At 40.8% G+C, this 24637-nt stretch overlaps 4 protein-coding genes across 5 annotated transcripts; 2 read left to right on the top strand and 2 right to left on the bottom strand.

Annotated features, from left to right (window-relative positions):
* Positions 1-1385: 1385 nt before the first annotated feature.
* LOC119740795 (transmembrane protein 138-like) lies at positions 1386-7566 on the bottom strand. Of its 2 annotated transcripts, none has more exons than XM_038216222.1 (5): positions 7452-7566; positions 3971-4119; positions 3542-3713; positions 2847-2922; positions 1386-2239 (listed from the first exon to the last, which is right to left on the bottom strand). In XM_038216222.1, the coding sequence occupies exons 2-5, from the start codon at positions 4093-4095 to the stop codon at positions 2130-2132; spliced, it is 483 nt and encodes a 160-aa protein (XP_038072150.1). In that variant the 5' UTR covers positions 4096-4119; positions 7452-7566; the 3' UTR covers positions 1386-2129. The 2 variants fall into 2 exon arrangements, with proteins under 2 accessions (XP_038072150.1, XP_038072149.1); XM_038216221.1 differs by lacking the exon at positions 7452-7566 and adding an exon at positions 7120-7287.
* LOC119740554 (paternally-expressed gene 3 protein-like) lies at positions 4402-5154 on the bottom strand. The gene has a single exon (XM_038215899.1). It carries the CDS (start codon positions 5152-5154, stop codon positions 4402-4404), a length of 753 nt encoding a protein of 250 aa, XP_038071827.1.
* On the top strand, positions 7404-17640 carry LOC119740794 (deoxyribose-phosphate aldolase-like). Its single transcript, XM_038216220.1, has 8 exons — positions 7404-7522; positions 10131-10228; positions 10956-11103; positions 11419-11517; positions 12168-12302; positions 14324-14452; positions 15130-15242; positions 15996-17640. Exons 1-8 carry the CDS (start codon positions 7492-7494, stop codon positions 16200-16202), a joined length of 960 nt encoding a protein of 319 aa, XP_038072148.1. The 5' UTR covers positions 7404-7491; the 3' UTR covers positions 16203-17640.
* Positions 17641-18779: 1139 nt separating this feature from the next.
* On the top strand, positions 18780-23465 carry LOC119740796. Its single transcript, XM_038216223.1, has 2 exons — positions 18780-19176; positions 20381-23465. The coding sequence occupies exons 1-2, from the start codon at positions 19100-19102 to the stop codon at positions 22878-22880; spliced, it is 2577 nt and encodes an 858-aa protein (XP_038072151.1). The 5' UTR covers positions 18780-19099; the 3' UTR covers positions 22881-23465.
* The last annotated feature ends 1172 nt before the right edge of the window (positions 23466-24637 follow it).

Consider the following 24637-nt stretch of genomic DNA (forward strand, 5'->3'; position numbering starts at 1 on the left):
TTGAAATGCAATCCTTGGAAATGCTTCCTTGTCCCATTTATCCCTGTTTTCAATTTTCGTTTTGCCATTTTCAAGGGTGTTTTGTTGCCTTTGTGTTTTTTCATACTAATGCAAATTTCCATATTCATGAGCGAGGTGTGATGTCGTTTCAGGCAGAAGCCTCAATGTTACAGCTATTTCAACACCAAAGTTGCCAGAATTTTGGATATAAAGCCCTCATAAATTTTATTTTCTTTGGTGATTGATTGTTTTGTCAATGGCAGCAAACTTATGAGGAAACTTTCTCACAATTTGAACCGAGTTTAAAGCTGAAAAGTGTATTTTTGAAATGACGTCACAGCAACAGCGCCCTCAGTTGTCCAGAAGAAAGAAAGATTCCATTCATGCACCCTTTAAGGTGTTATTTGATCTTATATAACTGACATACAGATCCTTGTCATTTGATTGGTGGAACTCAAATCATGTGACATTCGTTATTGCTCCCATTCATGCTGGGGCTCAAAAAGTCCCATTCTCCCATGGGGAATGGGAAATACTATTCAACAGTTCGGATCATTCTTGTTCCACGACGCAGTATTTGTGTGCAAATGCATGCTGGTGTGCACATTCAGCGTTGCGCGTATTGTTCCAAAGAGCCAGCACTACAGAGTTGGGTTCAACCATTTTTATGAAGGGGTGGTTTGGAAGAGAGAAATACATTTTCCACCAATTTTATGTTGAAATAAAAGTTCAAATATATCAAATGGCAAGGATCTATATGTCAGTTACATAAAACAAATATTGAGTGGCTTTAAATTGTGAAATGGGAGAAATATTATCGCTTGGTAAAATCTGGACTTTTCCAGTTCACTGGCTTTGCCTCGTGAAATGGAAAAGTCCAGCTTTTACCGAGTGATAATATTCCTCCCATTTCACTCTGAGCCACTCAATATTTGTATAATGAACAATAAAGCAACCATCGTTGAAGCTGAGTCTATCACAAGTCCAGCATAGGTAAATTACGTGTCCTTTCACATTTCCTGTCACAAGTGGATGAACAATGACAACTGTAGTGTCATTATCACAGTTCAAGCATCCAGTCACACCCCACTGCACACGCACAGCCGTAAAACCTCCAGCATCATCCACATCCCACCACTCACCCTCCTGAGGACGGACAGAGCACACTGTCCAAAACCTCGAGTTCTACACTCAACCAACCGGTTCTTTTCAGAACCACACTTCTTCCAGGAAGAGATCACTTTCCACATGGTGTCGGTGTTGTAGTCGAGACCCTGCAAGACCATCACAAGACCATCACAAGACCATCACAAGACCATCACAAGACCTCCAGTCTCAATTCAAGTCACAAGCTATTCCAATGAACTGCAACACAGGCATTCCTTTGTCATTGTTCGTGCCCTGTTATTTGTGGCTGGTCTTCTGAATGGTCTTGTGCTGCTCTTGTGTCTGTCTTGTGATGGTCTCGACAACATGATGGTGTTACCCGCAATCTTTCTACTTTATCTCATCCGCCATGCAAAGCTTCGAGTCATATTTACTGAATGATTTGTGATGGACTTGTAATGGACTCTACAACAAAACCCTTGAAGTAATATACATATACAGAGCCATATCGAGTAGCCTTTGTTCATTCCTCACTCTGTATATATCAATCTTTTGGCTGTCAATTCTTCATTGGCTATATGCATGATTCACTGAGGGCGCTTTTTGGTCTACTTGCAAGCAGAGCCAATGTCAGCACTTATTGAGGACGCTATATATACAAAGAACCAACAGTAAGGCCGTGCCATAATCACATGGCTATAGCCAGCAATATTACACGAGTCTATGGGAAGTGACTCCAGCCGCTAGATAGTGGCTTCCATAGGTGTGCATGTTATTTTGGCCGGTAGCCATGCGATTCAGACATGGCTTAATCTATAAACTGAATATCTGGATCAACAGAGGCAAAACCCGACATGTTTGATTTCTTCTTTGGTAACACTCATGAATACAACATTGAATAAAATCAGTAATCTCAGGTAGTTAGTTCTAAAACAATAAATAAATTAAAAAACTCACAAAATGTACTATTTGCATATTCACAATTTCAGGAGATGAAAGAAATACGGTGAGCAAGCCCGACTCTACCAAACTTTTCCAAACTGTCTCCTTAACCAGGCCGAGTCCCTGTAGAATCTTGGGTCACCTAATCGAAGAGCTGTCCGTTTGTAGTAGTAATAGTAGAATACAGCACCTACATATAAATAATGAGAGGGACAACGTTACAAAAAGCGAAAAGTACTACCATCATTACATAACAAACTCAGCAAGTTTGGTAGACGGCACTTTGTGAGACCTCTGTGGGAGGGACGTATATGTTATCCCTGGTTCGTAGACAACGATCTTTGTAGGAAATTACAACTTCATATTCAACGCCATCAGGTACACGTGCGCGCAGTGTGCAAAGAGTTCTCAATTTTTTTTTTTAAATACAGCACCTAGCCGATGCGTGTCACAAAAATTTGACTTCCACAATGCTGATGCACGTGGCAACCAGTAGGTAGTGACGTCATTTGAGAGATATCTACAGGCATGGGTGTCTAGTGAATTTTAATAATCCTGACTTCTTGCGATAAAAAGTCACGTTTATGAACACAATTATTTTATCCAGTAATACCACGGGGCAATGTACCTTTGTACAAATAAATACAATTTGGGCCAGGTGGCAAGAAATTGAAAGTAGTCAATTGGCATTCTGGTAATTCTGGTAATCCTTTTTCCAGGATTTGTTGTTTTTTTCTTTAGAAATTCTAAGACCACGAGACCTTCCATTCCTCCCACACACAATGGATGCTACCTACCTACTCTCTGGAAGACATACAGAGCTTGGAAGCCCTCGTTCCAGATATAAGCATCAATGTTTCCCCATCTTAATGTCTGCAAAGAAAGCATTGCAACAGATCAAACTTTCATTTCAAGTTTATTATTATTATGTTATGGCTTTTAATTACAAAAGTTGGCTTAATTTAAGACAATACCAAGTAAACTATGTCGTTGAAATTCATTGATTAATCGTTTTATTAAAATAAGTTAAAGAAGTGTTTTATAATCAATTCTTGAATTTTATTTCACTCTATTTATTTAATACTTAAGCTTTTACAAATTAGGCACCCCAGCCCAAAAAAATGGCATTTGAAATAGGGTAGGTAGGTAGGGAATTTTTTTTGGGGGGGACGGCAATTTTTTCTGTGTTCGATCATTTTGAGATGTCTGCGTGTACTCAAGGGTAAAAGGTAGTAATTGATGATTTTTGTTTTTCCTCATTTTTTACAAAAACAAATTAGGGTAGGGGCTGCCAAAATGGGAGGTAGGGTAACCGGACGTGGAACTATTGGGGTTTTTTTTTTTTGGCCTTACCATGCATTGATTCCTGGCACAAATTGGCAAGCATGACCACAATTTAAATATGTCATAAATTTAAAAAAAAAAAATTATCAAAGAATAAATTTGAAGTGGATATGAAAATAAGAAAAATTTTCAGACTAATTTTACTTACCATTGTCCAAATATGCAGGCCCAGACAGAGAATGAAATACAGAAAAAGTATGGCAATGGTGAACTTGAACTTATGCACAAGGTATCCCACTAGCCCAGCTTGAAATACATAGGTGTTGAAGAACATCAAGAATACAACGATCGTCGCAAAGATGAGGCAAATGTCTTGGATTCTGCACAAGAAGAGGCAAAGATATATATTCTTCAATAAAATGGTTTACATATCATTTCAGTGGCTAAGATTTAAATTCATTTCAACGCTGTTAATCCCCAACTACAGCAAAACTGCCTGAACTATAGTTTGGAAGTTGGACATTCTCAACTATCGCAGTAACAATTATAGTTAAGATAATCTCAATTATAATTCATATTTTACGAACTTTTAAATCTTCCTGATAACAAGTGCAAACAGCTTTGTGGTGATACTTACATAAATAAAACAAGTTGGGTGACATTGTCAAGCCGAAGGAGATCCACAAAAGAATTGACGAATAAATCAACAAATATGAGGAAGTATTGGAGGTACAAGACCCACCGATACTGACTCTCTCTCATATTTGTTGTTTGGATGAAATTCTCCTGTTCAACAAAGAAAATCAAGATTTACATGAAAGTCAGTAAGACAAGCTTACATTTCTTTACCAGGAAAGAATGTTGCATCCGATGATATCCTGAAATCATCAGATATTATCTCAATGAATGTCAGTCATTGCAAAAATGTTGAACAAAAAACATGAATCTGGGACTGAGAAACGTTTCCAAATGTTGTCAGAAAATACTTTGAAAATGCACTCAACTCTTTATATACTTTATACACAACCAATGAAGTGCCACATTATTTCCCTTTACCATTCAGATCATTTACAGAGTGGGTGGGGAGCACAGGCCTTTAGCAGGGTGGGTGGAGCACAGGCTGTTAGCAGGGTGGGTGGAGCACAGGCCTTTAGCAGGGTGGATGGAGCACAGGCCTTTAGCAGGGTGGGTGGAGCACAGGCCTTTAGCAGGGTGGGTGGAGCACAGGCCTTTAGCAGGGTGGGTGGGGAGCATGCCTTTAGCAGGGTGGGTGGAGCACAGGCCTTTAGCAGGGTGGATGGAGCACAGGCCTTTAGCAGGGTGGGTGGAGCACAGGCCTTTAGCAGGGTGGGTGGGGAGCATGCCTTTAGCAGGGTGGGTGGAGCACAGGCCTTTAGCAGGGTGGATGGAGCACAGGCCTTTAGCAGGGTGGGTGGAGCACAGGCCTTTAGCAGGGTGGATGGAGCACAGGCCGTTAGCAGGGTGGGTGGAGCACAGGCCTTTAGCAGGGTGGATGGAGCACAGGCCTTTAGCAGGGTGGGTGGAGCACAGGCCTTTAGCAGGGTGGGTGGAGCACAGGCCTTTAGCAGGGTGGATAGAGCACAGGCCGTTAGCAGGGTGGGTGGAGCACAGGCCTTTAGCAGGGTGGGTGGAGCACAGGCCTTTAGCAGGGTGGATGGAGCACAGGCCGTTAGCAGGGTGAGTGGAGCACAGGCCTTTAGCAGTGTGGATGGAGCACAGGCCTGTAGCAGGGTGGATGGAGCACAGGCCGTTAGCAGGGTGGGTGGAGCACAGGCCTTTAGCAGGGTGGGTGGGGAGCATGCCTTTAGCAGGGTGGGTGGGGAGCACAGGCCGTTAGCAGGGTGGGTGGAGCACAGGCTTTTAGCAGGGTGGGTGGAGCACAGGCCGTTAGCAGGGTGGGTGGAGCACAGGCCTGTAGCAGGGTGGATGGAGCACAGGCCGTTAGCAGGGTGGGTGGAGCACAGGCCTTTAGCAGAATGGGTGGAGCACAGGCCTTTAGCAGAGTGGGTGGGGAGCACAGGCCTTTAGCAGGGTGGGTGGAGCACAGGCCGTTATCAGGGTGGGTGGGGAGCACAGGCCTTTAGCAGGGTGGATGGAGCACAGGCCTTTAGCAGGGTGGGTGGAGCACAGGCCTTTAGCAGGGTGGGTGGAGCACAGGCCTTTAGCAGGGTGGGTGGAGCACAGGCCTTTAGCAGGGTGGGTGGAGCACAGGCCTTTAGCAGGGTGGGTGGAGCACAGGCCGTTAACAGGGTGGGTGGAGCACAGGCCTTTAGCAGGGTGGGTGGAGCACAGGCCTTTAGCAGGGTGGATGGAGCACAGGCCGTTAGCAGGGTGGGTGGAGCACAGGCCTTTAGCAGGGTGGGTGGGGAGCATGCCTTTAGCAGGGTGGGTGGGGAGCACAGGCCGTTAGCAGGGTGGGTGGAGCACAGGCTTTTATCAGGGTGGGTGGGGAGCACAGGCCTTTAGCAGGGTGGGTGGAGCACAGGCCTATAGCAGGGTGGGTGGGGAGCGCAGGCCTTTAGCAGGAGGGGTGGGGGTGGCATGCCTCTGAATGCACCTCCCCCACCCCCTTAGTTATGCAACTAAGTCAGAGTATTATTTAAACATGGACCCATTGCTCATGTTGCTCATCTTTTGCTTTTTTTAACAATGAGGGTTCCAAGTTAATACTCAAGACTAGTTAGTAGTAGTAATGTTAACCCTAACCTTCCCAAATCCTCCAAACTCCTCTTTGCAAAATTGAGGATTTTGAAGGATGGAGGCTATATGGCAAAAGTGTGTTGCTGATTTTAGAGGATGCACTGTGTCAAGGTCTTGGGCCGGACCTTGTGATGTTTATGCTCAGCAGTGCATAAATTGAGGCTTAGATTATACTTGAAATCCTCTGCACTGCTCCAGGATGTCACTGGCTCTGTCGAACATGTTGACAATGATCGCCAAAGGATTTTGCAGGACTGACATGACTGAGGCAGTGCTCACCCCTCCAAGGACCACATTCAAGAAATAACTGAGGATTTTGCAGGATTGAGGCTGTATGCTATTTTACATGGACATGATGGAGGCAGTTGGAGGATTTTGCCGAATTAAGGTTACATGCTTGTGTTCTTTCTAATTTTTAAGTTAAAACAACAAACAAAGCACACTGCAGTGTGCAAGCTTTTATTTTGATGTGTCTGGCATGTCATGTGTACATAGACCACGGACCATGTTGATGTTGGGCAAGATAGGTCAATCTGCGTGATCGGTCAATTTGCGTGATCAGTCGATCACATTACGCGATCGGTCGATTCCTTAGGATATCTCTGATTTTCTAACCTACTTTCATGACTTTTAAAGAAAAAAATCTTCCAGAGCCATGAATTAGAAAGAAAAGGTGTTTGACTTTGACTTGTGGTAGCGACATCGACTGATACCGTCATGATCGACCAAAGCACAACGCGATCTTCCAATCATGCAGATCGACCGAACACGCCCAACATAAATGATATGGAATGTGGGAAAAAATGTTGCAACCTGACGCCTCTTTTGTCTTCATAATCATCTCAATGACGGTCAGTCACTGCAAAAATGATGATAAGACATGAATCTGGGACTGAGAAACATTTCCAATTTCGTTAGGAAATACTTTACTTATAACTTAAGTTAGAACTTAGAAAATTTTCTTGACTCTCCATAGACTTTGTACACAACCGCTGAAGTGGCGTCAGGTTGCAACATTTTCCCCAAAATTTAAGCTGACTGTATGTTAATCACTTAATGTCTCACCTCCAAATATAATTACTAAATTAGTTTTCAAGAACTTTAACTTCCCAGCAAGAATTATGCTATGGTCATCACATTTCACTTATGTCTGTCAACAACGGCAACATTCTTCTGACATGTCTGCTGACTGCATTGGACTGCGCTCTGGTGCTGTGTATGTTGTTGTGGATCATAACTCTCGCGAGATTTGGGAAATACTTTCTTTAGACTTAATTTCTCTATGTGAAAAAAATTCGAAATTAATTTAATTTATGACTAAATATCAAAAATGTACGCCATGTATTAGCCATTACTGGTGTCATATTAGGGCGCTAAATTACAACTTTGACACTTACCTTTCTCGAGAAATTCCACAAATCTCGTCAACTGAACAAGATGGCGGCGCGCAATCCTGGAACCGAACTTGGTAAACTCTAGTAAAACTTTTCCATTTTATTAGCAACCTGTAAGATAAAATGTGGTACATTTTGCCACATGGGTACATATACAATGTGAATGAAGTTACTCTGCATTTATTGAGTGAAATTTCTTTGTTTCAGAGGATAAAATTGTTTGACTTTCCTGCGTTCCTAGTATTCCGCATGTAGGAAGGCGTTACTCGCGGTAGGCCTGATTCGCCCCCCTGCGTTGCACAGTTAACGCTATCCGTAAACAAAGTCGCCCCAAGTGGTGTGTTGTTAATAATAGGAAAGATTCCCATATCGAAATTTGTTTTTTGGTGAAAATGAATAAAGATATTAATATCTACAACCTGGTGAGGCGGGAAAAGTTCCATACTCGGATGTCAATTTATCTGCTGCCAAACATATTAATTGTCACCTCACCTTGTTCTTTGAATCAAGAGGGATCCAGGAAGCTGTGTTAAGGTGAAAAAAAATTACTAAAAATGTGTTTTTAGATCACATTTTGGATGCATACGTCGTGCAGAACTAACTTGAAGCAGCCGGTCAAAACTGATTGTAGTGGCTGAAAGACAGCTGTTCGTTATACACGTGACATCAACAACCATGACGTCGCATGAGCCTGCCAATGATAGTGCAATACGTCATTATGAATATTTATTTTCTCATGAATATTTAGTTTATTTCAATGGATACTTCAAATACGTCCAAAGATTGATTATTGCAACAGCGATCGTGCGCGGCCTAGCGGTTAAGAGTCTCGTGTATCAAGCAAGCGTCAGAGGTTCGAATCCCGATGAAGCAACTGACTGATTAATAAAAAGAAATTAAGGAAAGGAGAGGGTGAGAGTAGAGGAGGGAAAGTGGAGGAATAACCATAAAAAGATGTAACTTTTGGCGCTAGAAAATTAATTGAAAAAGTGACGTCCGAGTATGGAATTTTTTCCGGTGAGGCTATAGGCCTACTTTCAAAAAATTAATTAAAATCGTAATTAACCTAATTAGCGAATGGGCGAATTTGCCAAAAGTGCCGTTTTGAATTTTCACGAAGGGGCGAATTTCCGCACTCTATGGTATTAATAAATTTTCAGTAAATAAATACATTGTATTTGTAATACAATAGCGCGTATATCACGAAAGGGCGAATTCCATGCGCGTGCAATAAAAACGTTTTCATGAATGGGGGAATTTCAAGGCGCATGCGCAGTGGGGCAGAATCTGCGCGTGCTGTACAAAAAATGCATTGACTCAGACCGCAGAAGGGCGAAATCTGCGAGTAGTCACTTTAGCGTTTTTACAAAGGGGTGAATTTGCTAATTGGTCTTTTATTTCGTTTTCACGAACAGCCACTTCTCTTAATTGGTTAATTCTGCAAAACTAATCACCTATTTTTCTTAAAGTTTGCTACATTTAGGAAGATTAGAAGCTCCTCTTTCCTCAGATACCTAAATCTTGCATATTTTAAGCATCTTTCAGTTTCAAATTGTCAAATGAAAAAAGGACCAACTTTAAACGCGATTATCTCGAATGTTTGTTCAGACAGTGAAATACTAAATTGGCCTCTTCGTGAAAACGGTGACGAAGTGATGGCAAGACATGGGAATCTTTCCAAATAATAAAAAAAGGTGACTCCATCATCATCCATGGCGTAATGTCCATGGACTTAATATTAGAGAGTTCCATGGATGGCATGGTAGTTTGTTCTTTATTTACTTTCCGTTCTCACACAACAATTTAAAATTTAAGGCTATATCATGTTTGCTGGCCTTGACTTTGTAAGTTGTATTGTAGGTAGCCCCATAAATGTGGCCAATTTACTGGACTACCTCCGGTCCGTAAACAAAGGCCACACTTGGAACATGTACCCGAACATGTAGAACTTTGTCAAATTTTGATTTTCACATTTAGGCTTTGTTAGTAGGTTTTTTTGGGTTTTTTTGCTTTAGAAGCATACTGACACTCACTATATAGGATAAAAAAAAGTGCTGCATTTTTCAGACGTCTGTTATTCATGTAATTTCTAGATTCGTTTGCACATAATTGCGTATCAAAATTTCAATATGAAATTACACGCAAAATAGACATCTGAAAAATGTAGCACTTTTTTTACTATCCTATAAAGAGGGTGAGTATACTTCTAAAGCAAAATAAATCTACAAACAAAGCCTAAATGTGAAAATCAAAATTTGATAAAGTTCTACATGTTCGGGTACATGTTCCAAGTGTGGCCTTTATTTACAGAGGTAGTCCAGTAAATTGGCCACATTTATGGGGCTATATTGTAGGTAGGCCTGGCTAGCATAAGTAGGCCTACCGGCCTAAAAAGTTATAAAAGTTGTTATTTAAAGAAAAGTTGACATGAAATGAAAATCGCTCCTTGTTCAGAAGTATTTAAAAAAACACAAAAAAACATTAAAAACTTGAAAATAGTTCAAAGAAAGTTAAACTTTTTAGTCTAATTGCACCAAGTGATGACTTTCTGTTATTTCATGCTTTTTCCTATGCGTCTTTGCGGGTTTGTTTTCCTCTCACACCAAATATTTCTGTTGCTTTACATGAAATTGTTTATTTTGCATTTTTTTTAAAAACATTTGGTCCAAATTTTCATTTTAGATCTTGAATGGGTTGAAAGTGTGCGAGTGAATAAACCAGCATGCTTCAGGAGAGCAGAGGAATTGAAAGTGAGAAGAGGGGTCAAGAAAAATACTCAGGTAACTAAAGGGTTAAAGCTACAAACAGATAATTAAACTTTAAGTTATAATGCTAAGAAAATGAAACGTCTTGTATGCAGAGCAGAGCTAATACAATTTTCATTTAATTACGGCAGTTTTTTAATTATTATATGTTTGAATGCTATTGTATTGGCCCAGCCTCAAAGCACATGCTTTATTGGGTATGAATTTCATAATCATACCCAATAAAACATGAAAAATCTTGCCTGATTGGGAGGTAAATATCAAGACGCAGATTTTTTGGCATTGGGGAGACACGTTAAAATTGTTTCTTTGTGGTACATGTATATGGTGAAAACAACAGTGAAAATAAAGCCTAAATTAAGAAGTGGCATTGGTTTAAAGAAAGATGGTCAAAAAGCAGTTTTGTCCACATGCAAGTCTAGTGTGTTCAACACAATAGCACTGCACACACAAATAACTGCAGTAATTGTACACCTGATTAGGTCGACATGACTGACATAGATGTAGACAAACTATTTTATTACTGTTTTTCTGTGAATTGCCGTTTTTTCTCACTTTGCACTTTATTTTCAATGCCTGTTGCACCAAATACAACCAAGAACTTGCAGTTTAGTAATATCTTAAAACAATTTCTACATGTCTCTTCAATTTTGTGAAATCTGCCTCTGAGAAGTGTCAGAACAAATTGGACCACCCTGTATTAAGAGTTAATGATTGCACATTAATAACCTTTTCCCTGCAGATTGCATGGTTGCTAAAGGCGATGACCTGCATTGACCTGACAACCTTGTCAGGTGACGACACAGAGACCAATGTGGAGAGACTTTGTTTCAAGGCAAAGCAACCAATCAGGACTGACCTTCTTGAAGCTGTTGGCATGCAAGACAGAGGTTAGTGTTTATTGGCTGGAAAGATATAAAAACTTTGTTTAATGGACTATTGTTTCTAAATGATTTTTAGAAACTTTTTAAAATTCAAGATGCAGCATTTATTTGTCTGCTATTCACAGACAAACACAATTTTAGTGAGAAGAATGAATTGAAATAATTTGTGATAATGTTTGAAATCATATTTGTGAAATGATACAATCTTTTCAAGGTAGAAGTTGAGTGTCATTCTCAAAACAAAAAAAAGGTTAATTGCATGAAACACATGTATAACAAACAATTCAAGTTTCGTATTGTTATATTTTGATAATTGTATAGGTCTGACAGTCGGAGCAATCTGTGTGTACCCGGCTAGAGTCGCTGATGCAGTCAAAACGCTGAAAAGACTGGGAGCATCTCACATCCCTGTAGCATCAGGTAACTGACACCCGATTCAGGCTGTTATGTCAGGTTCACACCCACTGATCTCTATATAATGACTGGATAGCATACATATCTTTCTAATAATATCATTTTCATTCAGGTACGACCCGTATTTATTTGTTTCATTTGAGTTCTTGCGAGAGGGCGCAGCACTGACACTCGTATATTCTGCAAAAAGTGCGGAATTCCCCTGTGTGCAGGACAGTGTTTCAGGGTGTATCACTATGTACATGTATGTGACTTCTATTGACTTTCCAATATACCAAGGATATACCAGAGAGCAACAACAACAAATTTAGTGAGTAAAACTTATTTACTATTTTTTTTACAGAATTTTAAACAATTACAAAGACTCGAAGTTGGGCACTTTAGGGTTAAACTTTTCACATTTCACGGGCACTGAAAGATTTAAAAGCAATTTGTGCATTTTGGTTGCAAGCTCTCAGACATGACTGCTGCATAATGCTGATTTTATGACATCAGTCAAGGGCAAGCCGCAACATTCATTAAACTTGTTGTTGATGTTCTCGTGTAAAGGTACGGCTATTGTGCAAGCCTGTAGTTCCCGAGTCTGAAAATCATCCTTATGATGGATTTATTTTGTTTGTTGCTGACAGTATTTGTCCCTTGTTTCACGTACTTAGTTGCTACTGGTTTTCCTGCCGGCCAGACACATTTCAAGACAAGAGTTGAGGAAATCAAAATGGCCGTAGAGGATGGAGCGAGAGAAATCGACATTGTCATCAACAGAGCCTATGCCTTGGCAGGAAACTGGAAAGGTATTCAATTGAACAGTCATTTTTTCTTTTTACATTTATGCTCATAAACACACTTCAAGTCCTTATTTAGGTTTGGAGGTTTGTACAACAGTATCTCTGGCCTCTGGCATTCCAAATTTATCGGTGAGAATCTTTTTCACCTCGTTGTAGGGAAATGCAGCATTCTCAGAACGTGATTCTGGGATTCCACTGAAGCGAAGATTGTAGCTGCGAGAATGCCGCACAAGCTTGAAGGTAGCTTCTTTCAGGTTTGTTATGTTCATCTTCGCGGTCTGCATTTCGATGGTCAGCCGGGAGATCCTCTCTGACATGGACTCGTGCTTTGCTTGCATTTCTTCCATTGATTTGGAAGATAAGCCCAGTGACTCTTCCATTTCCTTTTGTTTGTTCTCAACACCTGTGATTCTATTCAGACGTGTCTCTTGGTTGAGGATTGCTTTGTCCATCTTGGAATTTAAATCGGCTGCCAGCCCTCTGATTTCCCGTCGAAGTGCTGCGATGGCATTGGTGTCGCCGGATCCGGATGTTGGATCTGATGGTTGGTTGACCAGGTCACATGATTTCAATGGCGCGATGCCTGAATCATCCGATTCTTCGACAGCAGCTGATATTTTTTGTCTTTCCTCGGCATTTTCTTGCCGAAATTCGCAGATTCACGGCTGCTAATGTTCTTGGTAGTAGGAAGAGTGTGGATTCCTGGTTGACATATCAATCAGAGGGCCAGAGAAGGTTTTTCTGGTCCGAGTGGTGACGATTTTTGCGGAGGATTCACAGAATACGTCTGTCTCACATGACTGATATCTGAGTGCAATCTCAAATCAGAACGCAAGCACCAATGGGTGATCAATAACACAGGAGATCCGTTTTCAAAACGCATTTGTATTGCTTGGCCTGGCTTGAGATTATTAAAATGACTCGTGATAACTTAAAGTTTACTTGGGCTCATATTTTGTGCAACTTTCTACTCGTAAATGTATGAAAACTATTTGATATCCCTTTTTTGGTTCATTTTAGTCAAAAGAGCACTTTTTAAACATTTCAAATTGTCCATGCTTTTCTTGACAAATGAGGGCGCTATTGCTGTGATGTCATTTCAGGAAGACACTGTTCAGTGTCTGTGAAAACTATGCTCAATGGCCTAATATAGTGTAATGAAACAACGAAACACCAAAGAAAAGAAAATTTACGATAGCAAAAAAATACACAAAATTGTTGCAAGTTTTGATGCTGAAATAGCTGTAACATTAAACTTTCTGCCTGAAATGACATCACACTTTTGCTCAAGAACATGCAAATTTGCATAAGCATAAAAACTGAAAAAGCACCAAAATTCCCATTAAAAATGGCAAAAATAATGAAAATTGAAAATAATATTAAATGGGACATGAATGTGCATTTCCAAGGATTGAATGGAAAAATTACATTGCATGGCCTCTTTAAAATTATATGATTACAGCTCCTGCTTTAGTATCTTAGTGTTATTGTCACTTTCTGCCTTGTGCAGAAGTACCCCCTCACGGGTTGAAAAGAGAGCGGCCGGTGGGAAGACGTTAAATTTGTTTTAATCGGGCGCCATCTTGCTCGTGACACCACAACCGTACTGCAGTCCACACACTCTGCATGCAATGGGAGTGTGTATGCAAAGTATCTCGCCCCTAAAGACTGGTTTCCGCCAGTCTACACGTATTCCTGGGTATTAGGTACATTAAATAAATATGGAAGACTCTGCGTGAACCAGTGAAGTGCATGTCCCACCAAAGAAGGTACTGTTGCTAGGCAAAATGCGCCCTCTCTTGGTCATGCACGGAGCTCATAGCCATGATCGTAGAGACTGTTGTCAATGGTGGTTGCAACCTTAGTAGCAACAAAACCTTACTTTATTTAGCTGAAATCTAACCTTTTCTTGAATTCACATTGTTGTTTTTAGATTAAGATAAGATGTACTTTTGATGTTCAAAAGAAGGTTGTAGTAATGGCAAGTTAGTGAGTTCAAAATCTTTTGTGTCGTTTTCCCTTCTCAGGTGTGTATGAGGAAGTCAGAGCCTTCCGTGATGCTTGCGGACCAGCTCATATGAAGACTATCTTAGCCACTGGTGAACTAGGCTCATTGGTGAATGTGTACAAGGCAAGCCTAGTGGCTATGATGGCAGGTAAAGCGAAGAGGACTCGGCTAAGGATAACAGTGTGACAAATCTCTGATCAAGCCATATTTTGGGGAGTGTAAACGGAAGTGATTCAACTGCTTCGTTAAACGGATTTCTCTTGCGTTTGTACCCAGCAAATGGCGTGATTAGAGTGCCCTCGTTCACGCTAAAACATGCCCTTTTCTAAATAATTGGAGTGTGACTTCTTTAAATCATATGTGTGTGACACCATTTCAAACTAGTGTTCAGAGTTGTGCAATAACAATTACAGCTGAAAATATGAATAAAATCTTCTGTTAGTTAGTCCATTTGGCTTGCATTTGCAACAGTCGCAGTTTTCAGTTCTTGCATGGCACATGCTTGGTGAGAGGCTAAGATGTTTTCAAAAACCCTGACCTGCTTCATGTTGAATTAATTTAATGAATCGGAGGTTTGCAGTAACACCATATGAATGATATCTCTTTGTGAGTTGTGTGTTTCTGAGAAGAACCTGTTGGTTTTACTGGCTTTACCACAGCAAACAAGCCAGTTATAAACCAACTGGTTCTTCTCCGAACCACACAACTCACTAAGAGATATCATTCACATGGTGGTACCGCAAACCTCCCATTCATTGATCATGTCCACCATGCAAAACCCTTGAAGTCTCATTGAAATACCTTGATAATTTTTTTTGCTTAAAGGCTCCGATTTCATCAAAACATCAACCGGCAAAGAGGGAGTGAATGCCATACTGCCTGTTGGTTTGGTTATGGTTAGAGCTATCCGAGATTACTACAAGAAGACAGGATACAAGGTGAGATCACTAAAAGTTTTTGAAATTTTAAAATTACACTTTGCTTTTTCTGACATAATTTCTGTAAGCAGTGTTTACTCAGGTCTGTCCTAGAGCTCGCAAGAAAAAGAATGCTCAAGGTTCTTGCATACTAGAAATGATTTTATGCTCCACCCTAATAAATAAATGAATCCGGTTAGTGTGACGTCATCTCAACTTAGCCACGCGCACTTCACACAGTGTAGCATAGCAAGAATGGAACCGGAAGTTAACGCAACTTGGATGTTCAGCCAATGGGCGCTTGTAATCAGTGGTGCGTGTGTGTATGATGAAGTCACTAACGAACCGGATCGACAACAGCATAGCTGCCAACTATTACAAATTTTTCGAAATTATTACGAATTGTTTGTTAAATTACAAAAATACGATTTGCCACTAAAACATTACGAATTTCCCATTTTCTACCTAACGAAAAAAAAATACTTGTAAAGTATCGTTTTTGACCAAAAACTTCTGGCGAAATGTCGCGATAATCTTTTGGCCTACAGTACATTATTATTCACAACAAGAAGGGTATGCACATGCATGTGTACATGTAAACCATGTACCTGTACTCGATGTTGGTAAAGCTTTTGATAAAACGAGCAGTTGAAAATGACCGCGCGGGTTGATTACTAATTGAGATTTTGAAAAGTTGGCAGCTATGCAACAGTGCGGTAGGATTATACATATTCATTAGTACTATTCTTTCTTTTTTTGCCATTCTGATTCCAGGTGGGTTTCAAACCAGCTGGTGGCATACGCACAGCTAAGGATTCCTGCACATGGTTGGCTCTGATGAAGGAAGAGCTAGGGAATGATTGGTTGACCCCTGACCTTTTCCGTCTAGGTGCCAGCTCATTGTTGGGTGACATTGAGAGACAAGTCTTCCATGGAGTAACTGGTAGATATGCAGCGGCATATGAATTTGCTATGGCCTAGAGGTACTTCCATCTTTGGTTTGCAGCCTTCAGTACAAAGTTTGGTTTCTGAAATGAGTCTTAAATATTTATGGACCATTCGCAAGCGATGTATGCTGAATGTTCCAAAGTTAACTTTGAATCATCTGCAGAACTGGCATCTTCGAAAGATGTATATGAAATATGTTAGGCATTCTGGAAAAATGAGACAGAACTGGGCAGATGTCAAAATGAGGGTTGGTGGGTATTAGGAAAGAGAATAAAGTTCCCCTTATTCGGACATTTCTTTGACTTAGTTATGGTTGTTTAAAGTGTCAAAAACGTAAAATACTGAGAAAAAGGACTTTGAAGTTTCAAGTTTTGTAGTCGTGCAAGTAAAATGCCTCCCCCCCCCCCCTTTAAAACTATTTTATTCAAGTTTTATACTATTTTTTTTTTAAATATGTGTAGTAGATTTATCAAAGATTACAAATATCAGTACATCTGACAGTTGGAAAAAAATTACCCCCATTTTTTTGCATTTGTCTCCACTACCGCCTGTGCCCAATTCCGTCTCATATTGCCAGGATGCCTTACACATTTGAAAGCTAAAATTACAGGAGTGCCAAGTAAAATGTGGTGATATTTCTCCCCTATTCAAAGCTGAATATCAGTGCACATTGAAAACTGCATGTGGTGCCTTCAATCTGAATAAAAAAAAGAAAAAGAAAAAGAGTTAAAGTTACTGCAGTTTCTGCTCAGGAAGGATCGTGGAAGTCTGTTTGATACACAGTATGTGAATGATATAAACCTCTTCACAATTTTGAAAGATAAATGTATTCTTTTAAAGTTGATGTCGAATGCAAAGAACCAATTTCACAACTAGTGAATACTTGAGAGTTTATGTGGTTTTTAAAATCAAAATTGGTACGAATTTTGTAAATACAGTTTGAAGAAATATGTTTTGATGTTTTTTGTTTTAAGTTTCAGTATATTTGTTTTTCTCTACCAATGATAATGTTTGTTTCATTCAAAAGCTTGTAATGGTGGTTAATGTAGTTTCATATAAATTTTATCAAAATTAAAGGATTGTTGTTACGGCTTTTATTAGGCTTATATATTGAATGGGAGACTTTTGAAACGTTGGTGGCAGCAAACACACCGGTCTTTTTCAATTGTTTTACGTCATGTTTAAGCTAAAGCGCGCATGCTCAATATGACGCAATCAATGGAGAAAGGACCGGTGTGTTTTTTGCCACCAACGTCTCAAAAGTTTTAAAAGGAATGTCTTCGAATGGGTGAAGTGAATTGTGTGATTAAATGACAAACATACCACATTTAAAGACTTCATGAATTCAGCAATTATATGTTTATTTGGACCATATATTCTTTATAACTTTATCAGGCTTAAAAACAGTGTCAAACTGTGACATATATATTGTAAAAAGAAATCATGAATAAAAATTGAATTTCCATTTTAATTTTAATACATTTGTATCTGATGTTATTTTGTGTTTGTCAAGAATAAAGTCAAACCACTCTTTCGTTTAGATGTCGGTAAGATGAGATTTGTAGTTTGCAGGATGACATGAGCAATGAGAGTTAATACATGTAGTTTGAATGGTGCGACCAAATGTACTCTCATGAATGTCATTATTAGGAGAAAATTTAAACTTGGTTCTTTGCCAGTGTGTTTAACTTCCATAACTGAACAGGATGATGAGAATTTAATTTAGGAGATATCGAATTTTTATAAATCAACATACTACTCTGTGGAAACTCAAAGTGACCTTTGCCCCTTCAAGGAGAATCGACAATCAGATCAATAAGCCATGCGCTAACGACCTGACAAGCAACCAGTCCATTCATCAATCCAAAACCGATCAATGCATCATTTGTTAACTCCGGACGGGCCTGGTGGTGCGTGAATAATGCAGCAAGGACCTTCCAATATGCTCTCTTTGATGACAAAACTCCTTTTGATCCGCTGTAGTAGGAGGATTACAACGCCAACATAAAGAGACAACGACCCTTAGTGAAGGAGCCTGAAGAACCTTCAATTATTAAACCTGTTGAATATAACTGTCATGAAAGAATAATCATGATGGCAACCCTAATAAGCGGTTGCTCACATATTGATCCGTATAACCTTATCTTGCCCTGTGCCGCCCCCCCCCCCCTCCAATGTAATAAAGTACTTCGGAATAAATATCTCCGGTCATCAAACTTGTATCTGGCATTCGCAAGAAAGATTTTATTTGGATTTCTCTCATTACTACATCACTTTATCTATTAGAGCCTAGAGGTAGTGTCAGTGATCTTTCAAATGATTCAATTTGATTATCCATAAAAAGGCAATTATATGGTTGGACAGCTCACTATTAAAACACTGAAAGTTAATTTCACATCAGATAAATCAATTAACAAATTTACGCTACATTTTCGCGAAAAAAAGTGCAACATGTGATTCAGTTGACTGGCTTACCCAATGATCACCCAACCGATAGATTATGCACCCTCTATCAACCCATCGCCTCACCCCCGTTGTCTGGGTATGGGTGCAACGTCTGACTGGTTCACTTCACACACATTCAACACTGAACAAAGACTCGTCATTTTCTATGGGACACCAGTGAAATGCAAACAAACCGGATGACACGAGAAACTTGTGTTATTTCAATCGATTGGGTGTCGCCCGGGCCTTAATACCCAGACACGTTTCATGGAACGACCACTCGAAGCAAGGGAAACGGACCAACAAACATCCAGAATCGCACATACTTGTTTTTGTACATCGAACGTTCGGTGTAGGCCTACGTTTACAGCAGTGTAAAATGTTGTGAGAACCTTAGTGTCAAGTGAAAACTTCACTTCCGAATCAACTTTGGCTTCAACAGTTGACAGCGAAACTTTGATAGCAAGCCAGTTTGTGGTTTATCCATGATGACTGCATCATCCAGTAATGAGGAAGACGTGATGGAGGCAGAGTCTCCCAGTCGTGACCTGCCCCCTGACAGGTAAGACTAAACTTGATCAGAAATAGAAAACGGATTTATTCGACAATTTGGTACAGGTTTTTTAAATCATGGAGTGAGTATTTACGCAAGCCTGTAGCTCCAGACATTATGTTGAAAAAAGGTGGTTCGGAAATCGTGCAAATCTGATTACAAGTTTCATTTTCCTTCTCGCAAAACCCCCCTTCCACAAATATCTCGTCAATCTGAGCAATTTATCATTCCAGACTTCTCCATGGGTAACTGCAGGAGCACGGACACTTTTCCTTGAAGTGATAAAGGGTGCATAATCATGTGGTGTACGAACAGTGTCACCAAATCTGAAGGGTGAAGGGCAAAACCTAATTTGATTTATATCACCCCGACGCAAAAATTCCATCTTTTAATAGTCACCAAATCTGTTGGCACTACAAAGGTTTTCAACAAGAGGCTAGAACATTTTACCTGTCGTCATTCAATATGATCTTCTTGTCTTAAATTGATTATACAGGGTGAGCAAAAAAAGCGGAACCCAAACCCCATAAAATATAGGCCTATTTCATATTTAGAACAATATGTAGCACCAAAAATAATAATGACGGAAAGCCAATTTCATAAGCTAGTTTTAAATGAAAAAAATTTACTGAAATTGCTCAATCCGTTTAAAGATGATCACCATTTAAACACAATGACCCTAAAACCTGTCTCGTCTAAAAAAAAAAAAGGGGAATTCATTGTGTGTTTTAACTGTTTGGAACAACAAAGAAAATGACACAGAATACTACTGTATGTAGTACACAATATCTTTATTAACAACCCTGGTTAGGCAAACAATATGATTTATAAAATCTACTTTTTTCAAAGGACATACCTCAGTCAAAGAGATTCTGTTGAATATTTTCAACGTTTAAACTGAGATTTTATCGCTGGTGATGTTTGAAGACAATTGCGACGACGATTCTTAAAATCGCATTTTTTTGGACGAGACAGGTTTTAGGGTCATTGTGTGTAAATGGTGATATTCTCTGAACGGATTGACCAATTTCAGTCACTTCTTCATTTAAAAGTACCTTATGAAATTGGCTTTCCAGTCATTATTTTTGGTGCTACATATATTTTTAAATACGAAATATAATTGTTGGGGTTTGGGTTCCGCTTTTTTTTTACTCACCCTGTATATTAAACTTTCATCATTAATGTTTCTTACGTTTTCATGTTATTTTCGCAGCATCCAGGAGGCAATTTCAAAGCAATGGCTGGACAGTCTCGAAGAAACTAAACCCACACCTTTACCTATGGAAACATCGACACGATTGGAGACGGGGATTTTTCTCCATCAGTTAACCAACAGCGTGAACCGAGCACTCCATAAGCAGAACTGCACCTGCAACGGCAAGACGTACACAGCGGACGAGTTACGCTCGATCAGCAACCCTGCAATGTTTGCTCCTCCTTCCACCGTGCCGACAGGAAAACCCGACCAAGGTATATTATCACTTCCCCCGATCGAAGATGCTGTCAAGAGCACAGCCAAAGACATCCTAGCTGCTAATAATTCCCCTTTGAAGGTTTACCTTGATCGAGAGAGTGGAAAGAAACTTGGACCGTTCGCGAAACGGGGAACGCCGGGAGCAAAACCGTTGGGTGGGGCGTTTGTCACGGAGAAGGAAAAAGAGGAGTTGAAACTTCCAAACATCATAGACGTCATGGATGTCAATGGAAACAACTGGAAGATTGTACAGGATGTTTCCAAGCAACGTCAGTCCAGAGCTGCACGTTATGATACGAAGCTTTTCGACGGGCAGAGTGCTAACATGCAGGACTGTCGCTCACCTCCCAAGACACCGTCAGTTAATTCCAGGATTGGAGCTGTGCGTGAAGGACAGCAAAGTCTTGGAGGAAGAGCAACTGATGATGCGATATATGCTGTGACACGTTCCAATTCACCCAGAGATCTTGATGTTTACAACGCTCAGGGTTCTGAGGCAGGTTTACACGAAACCGCTATGTCAAGTCCATCGCTGGAAGCGTTTACGCGTAGTGAAGAGAGGACTAAAGAAACAACGGATCATCTACCAGAACTCGCCCCAACTTGTACTTTGGTACAGATAAACCAATCACCGCGCCTTAATGTTGACTCAGTTCAAACCTCTTATGACGAGGCTGAGCGAAGGTCACTGCTGCTGCAACTTAACTCGGCGGTACGAACCGGTAAAATCCCATACTCCGAGTTCCTGAAACGAGTCTCAAGCCTCGCTCCAAGTTTTAGAATGGAGAATGGTCGAGATAAACGTGCACGAACGTCGAGCATGGAGCAAGCCATTCCTGACAGATCTAAGAGGCAGGATACCAGACACACAAGTGACCAATCATCGGGGACTCATGAGCCAAATAGTGCCAACTGCGAAGCAACTATGGCCAACACGCTCGCGAGCTCTAGCTACACCGGCATTTACGCGAAAGAACCCCACGCAATTTTCCCGCCAGAATTGCAGAACTTGTACGCTAGAGGTGGACTATTAAAAGTACGAACCCTTAAGATTGATGTAGGCGATTCATTACCAGACAATTTTCTCACACAGGACCGAGAGGAACTCCGAGTCCTGTATCCCATGTATGGCTCAAGAGTGGATCAGGAAAGGGATAACATGATTGCTAGAATGAACTCACTTCAGTCAAAAGTAGGAAAAGCTCATGGAAATTCTCCGAGACAGAACAAGACCAGCCTGTCAAATGATATGCGCACGCTTCTCTTTCCGTCCAATGATGTGCCCGCGTCAGCCAGCCCAGATGATTTCAAGTTAAAGTTCAAGGTACGAAAAGGCACAGACGGGCGGAACCGAGAGGGGAGAATGTACTCTCTTCAGGGGAGGCAGTCGATATCTAGAGAAGGTGAAATTCTAGACTTACCTCCGGAGAGTTACGTGAGACGCATCAGTGGCACGGAGAGTAGAGAAAGTTTCTGTCCATCGCGGAGTTTCCCCAGACAGCCTCCGACGACGCCAGCGGACGATCGGTACCGTATGATACAAAGTCAGGACGGTGGAATAGAGCCGATCGCCAGGTCGATTTCCAACGTGATACCCGAAAACCAAGATGCGGACAAGAAGCAAGAAAGTGATAAAAACTATCAAGATAATTCCGCGTCGAAAACTCTCCGTGTTATACCAGAAGATCCCTTGGACGCTGTCTCTCACGCGAACACTTACGGTACCGAGTTACACCCCAAAAGACTCCTTGATACGTTCGGGGAAACTCTTGGCAAAGAGGAGACGATGAATAAAGAATACGTACATGTTGTGGTTCCAACGAACAGGAGGATGAGCGGTAAAGGAAGACGTGTGTCTTGGCTACAGGGTGGGGACGGGGATGACGCTACAGAGTTTACAAAATCACGTGAAACATTGCAGTCCATACGAACCTACGAAAAACCGTCGACACCAGATCGTCTGCAGATGGCATATACCATCAGTGACGTATCAGAGCGAAACTCCGAGCGTGGCGATGAACTCAGACCGGCCGTGAAAGTCTTACAGATTGATAATAGTAGCATAGGAACCTTTGAGTCGCTAGCAAGAAGGAGGCCACTTTATGTGCCTCTTGATGTACACGGACAGTCAGATGAGAACACATATGCTGCTGGTGAGGGAAGAAAATCTTGTCCCGTTACTGTTAGTACACAGAAAGTTGTGTTTGTCAGCCCATTACAAGATCAAAGAGAAAAGTGAAACCTATTTCTACGAATTAATAATGGCAGCTATATTTGGTCCGTTTCCAAGATGCACAGAAAATAGGAACGATGTGTCGGTTTAATACATGTAGGCAATTATCATGTTGCAGCCATCTTGGCTTTTCCCATTCGAATCAACGTAACCAAAACGAGGCTGGAAGGAAAATAGTCTGGTTCCTTTTCACGCAAAATTCATTATCCTTCGTTATGATTCAGGGAACATGACTGAAATGGTGGCAGCACGATAAAGGTCTATAAAGAAGGAATAACTGAATGCACCCACGCACGTATTAAATCTATACGCTAAATACCGTTCGTATGCCCCCCCCCCCCCAGTTCTACCGCCTCCATATTTATTTCATAATGCAGTAATCATTTGACTTTTTGTTCTAAAGAAGCAATACAAAAGTTATTCATTTTAAAATGAGGAATCTTGCGAAGAAATCCGACCAATGTTCGTTACTTACAAGTAGGCCTACATTTAATTTTGAATTACGTGTTTTGGCGGCCGACAACAATTCCCAAGACACATCTACCCATAATACACAAACTTTATTTGGTGGTGGGGGTGGAGGGGGGTTATGAAAAAAGGTCTTTGTACATTATATCATACAGATTGAAAATTCGTTAGAATGTTTTAAAGAGCACGGAAATATATCATTCAATTCCAAAAAAAAATGAGTGTGAAGTAAATATGCACCATATAGACCTACTTGGATTGCAGTATATGCGTTAATGTGAATAATGACAACCAGAAGGCAATCACATTATTGCACCGTTCCGATTGAAGTTATTAAGGGTGTTATTTTGTTTGCAAACACGTTCCTCAGTGCAACCAGCAGCAGTAGCGTAAAGGAGGGGGAGAGAGGGGGGCGTGGTGGGCGATGGAGGCGTGCCCCATGCCCCTTGCACTCAGCGGCAGTGGAACGGTTTTCAAAAACTGCGACGGGGGCATCACCAAAAAGGGGCACTTGAAAATGGCATCTTCCGTCGGTGAAGCAGCGTATCCAGCATTTTTTTTTTGGGGGGGGGGCACATCCGTGCTGAAATGTCGACACGTTTTTTTTCCACCAAACACTTGGCCTACCATCATCCAACACTTGGTATCATCTGCCAAAATAGGGGACGCTCTTCATAAGGGGGCCATTATGCAAACTACGTACCCATTATGTGCCCATTTGGGAGAGCGCATTGTAAGGGTTGTGGGGGCTTGGTTTTCATATTCCTCGTTCATGTCAGAACTACATCTATATACCATTTTGGGAAATGGTTACTGAAAACAAGTTATCCGCAATGTTAGGGCCAGTTTTGTTTTCATCTCGAGGGGGCACACTTATGCTCGAGGGGGCGCAAATGTATGTCCGCAAGAGGGACACTTTTGGGTAAATTTAGGGGGGAGGGCAAGTTCCGCCGCCCGTGATTGCACTACTGATGACCAGCAGGCAAGGTTTAATGCAGGTTTGATGTGTGCTTTGCCCAAAAAAATAGTCTTTTTAGCTCTCACATTATTTAGGTGGTAGGGGGAAGTTATCTGCCGAGCAATTTCTTAAATTTTTGGCAAGATTTGTAAGGGTAAAAAAATCAGAAGATTAGATCCCAGAGACAAACAAAGGTCATGTGTATAGAAGGCCATTCATCACTTGCATTAATAATTGGTAATAAACTTGAAATGTCACAGTCAAAGTTGAGCAATTCATGTACCGCAAAATGATTCAATATCGTTTCATAGACGTTGTCTGCCGTTTTGGGCTTTTG

Source organism: Patiria miniata, unplaced genomic scaffold (assembly GCF_015706575.1).
Source record: "Patiria miniata isolate m_02_andy unplaced genomic scaffold, ASM1570657v1 HiC_scaffold_5, whole genome shotgun sequence".
NCBI classification, from domain to species: Eukaryota; Metazoa; Echinodermata; class Asteroidea; order Valvatida; family Asterinidae; genus Patiria; species Patiria miniata.

Coding starts and splice junctions, on each gene's coding strand:
- LOC119740554 (XM_038215899.1), bottom strand. CDS start 5,154: ATGCTCCCCACCCACCCTGCTAAAGGCCTGTGCTCCACCCACCCTGCT.
- LOC119740795 (XM_038216222.1), bottom strand. CDS start 4,095: ATGAGAGAGAGTCAGTATCGGTGGGTCTTGTACCTCCAATACTTCCTC. Junction 2,923..3,541: donor GCCTGCATATTTGGACAATG/GTAAGTAAAATT, acceptor CTTTCTTTGCAG/ACATTAAGATGGGGAAACAT. Junction 2,240..2,846: donor GTATGTCTTCCAGAGAGTAG/GTAGGTAGCATC, acceptor ATTTATATGTAG/GTGCTGTATTCTACTATTAC.
- LOC119740796 (XM_038216223.1), top strand. CDS start 19,100: ATGATGACTGCATCATCCAGTAATGAGGAAGACGTGATGGAGGCAGAG. Junction 19,177..20,380: donor CGTGACCTGCCCCCTGACAG/GTAAGACTAAAC, acceptor TTATTTTCGCAG/CATCCAGGAGGCAATTTCAA.
- LOC119740794 (XM_038216220.1), top strand. CDS start 7,492: ATGGCGGCGCGCAATCCTGGAACCGAACTTG. Junction 10,229..10,955: donor GGGTCAAGAAAAATACTCAG/GTAACTAAAGGG, acceptor TTTTCCCTGCAG/ATTGCATGGTTGCTAAAGGC. Junction 15,243..15,995: donor ACAAGAAGACAGGATACAAG/GTGAGATCACTA, acceptor TTCTGATTCCAG/GTGGGTTTCAAACCAGCTGG.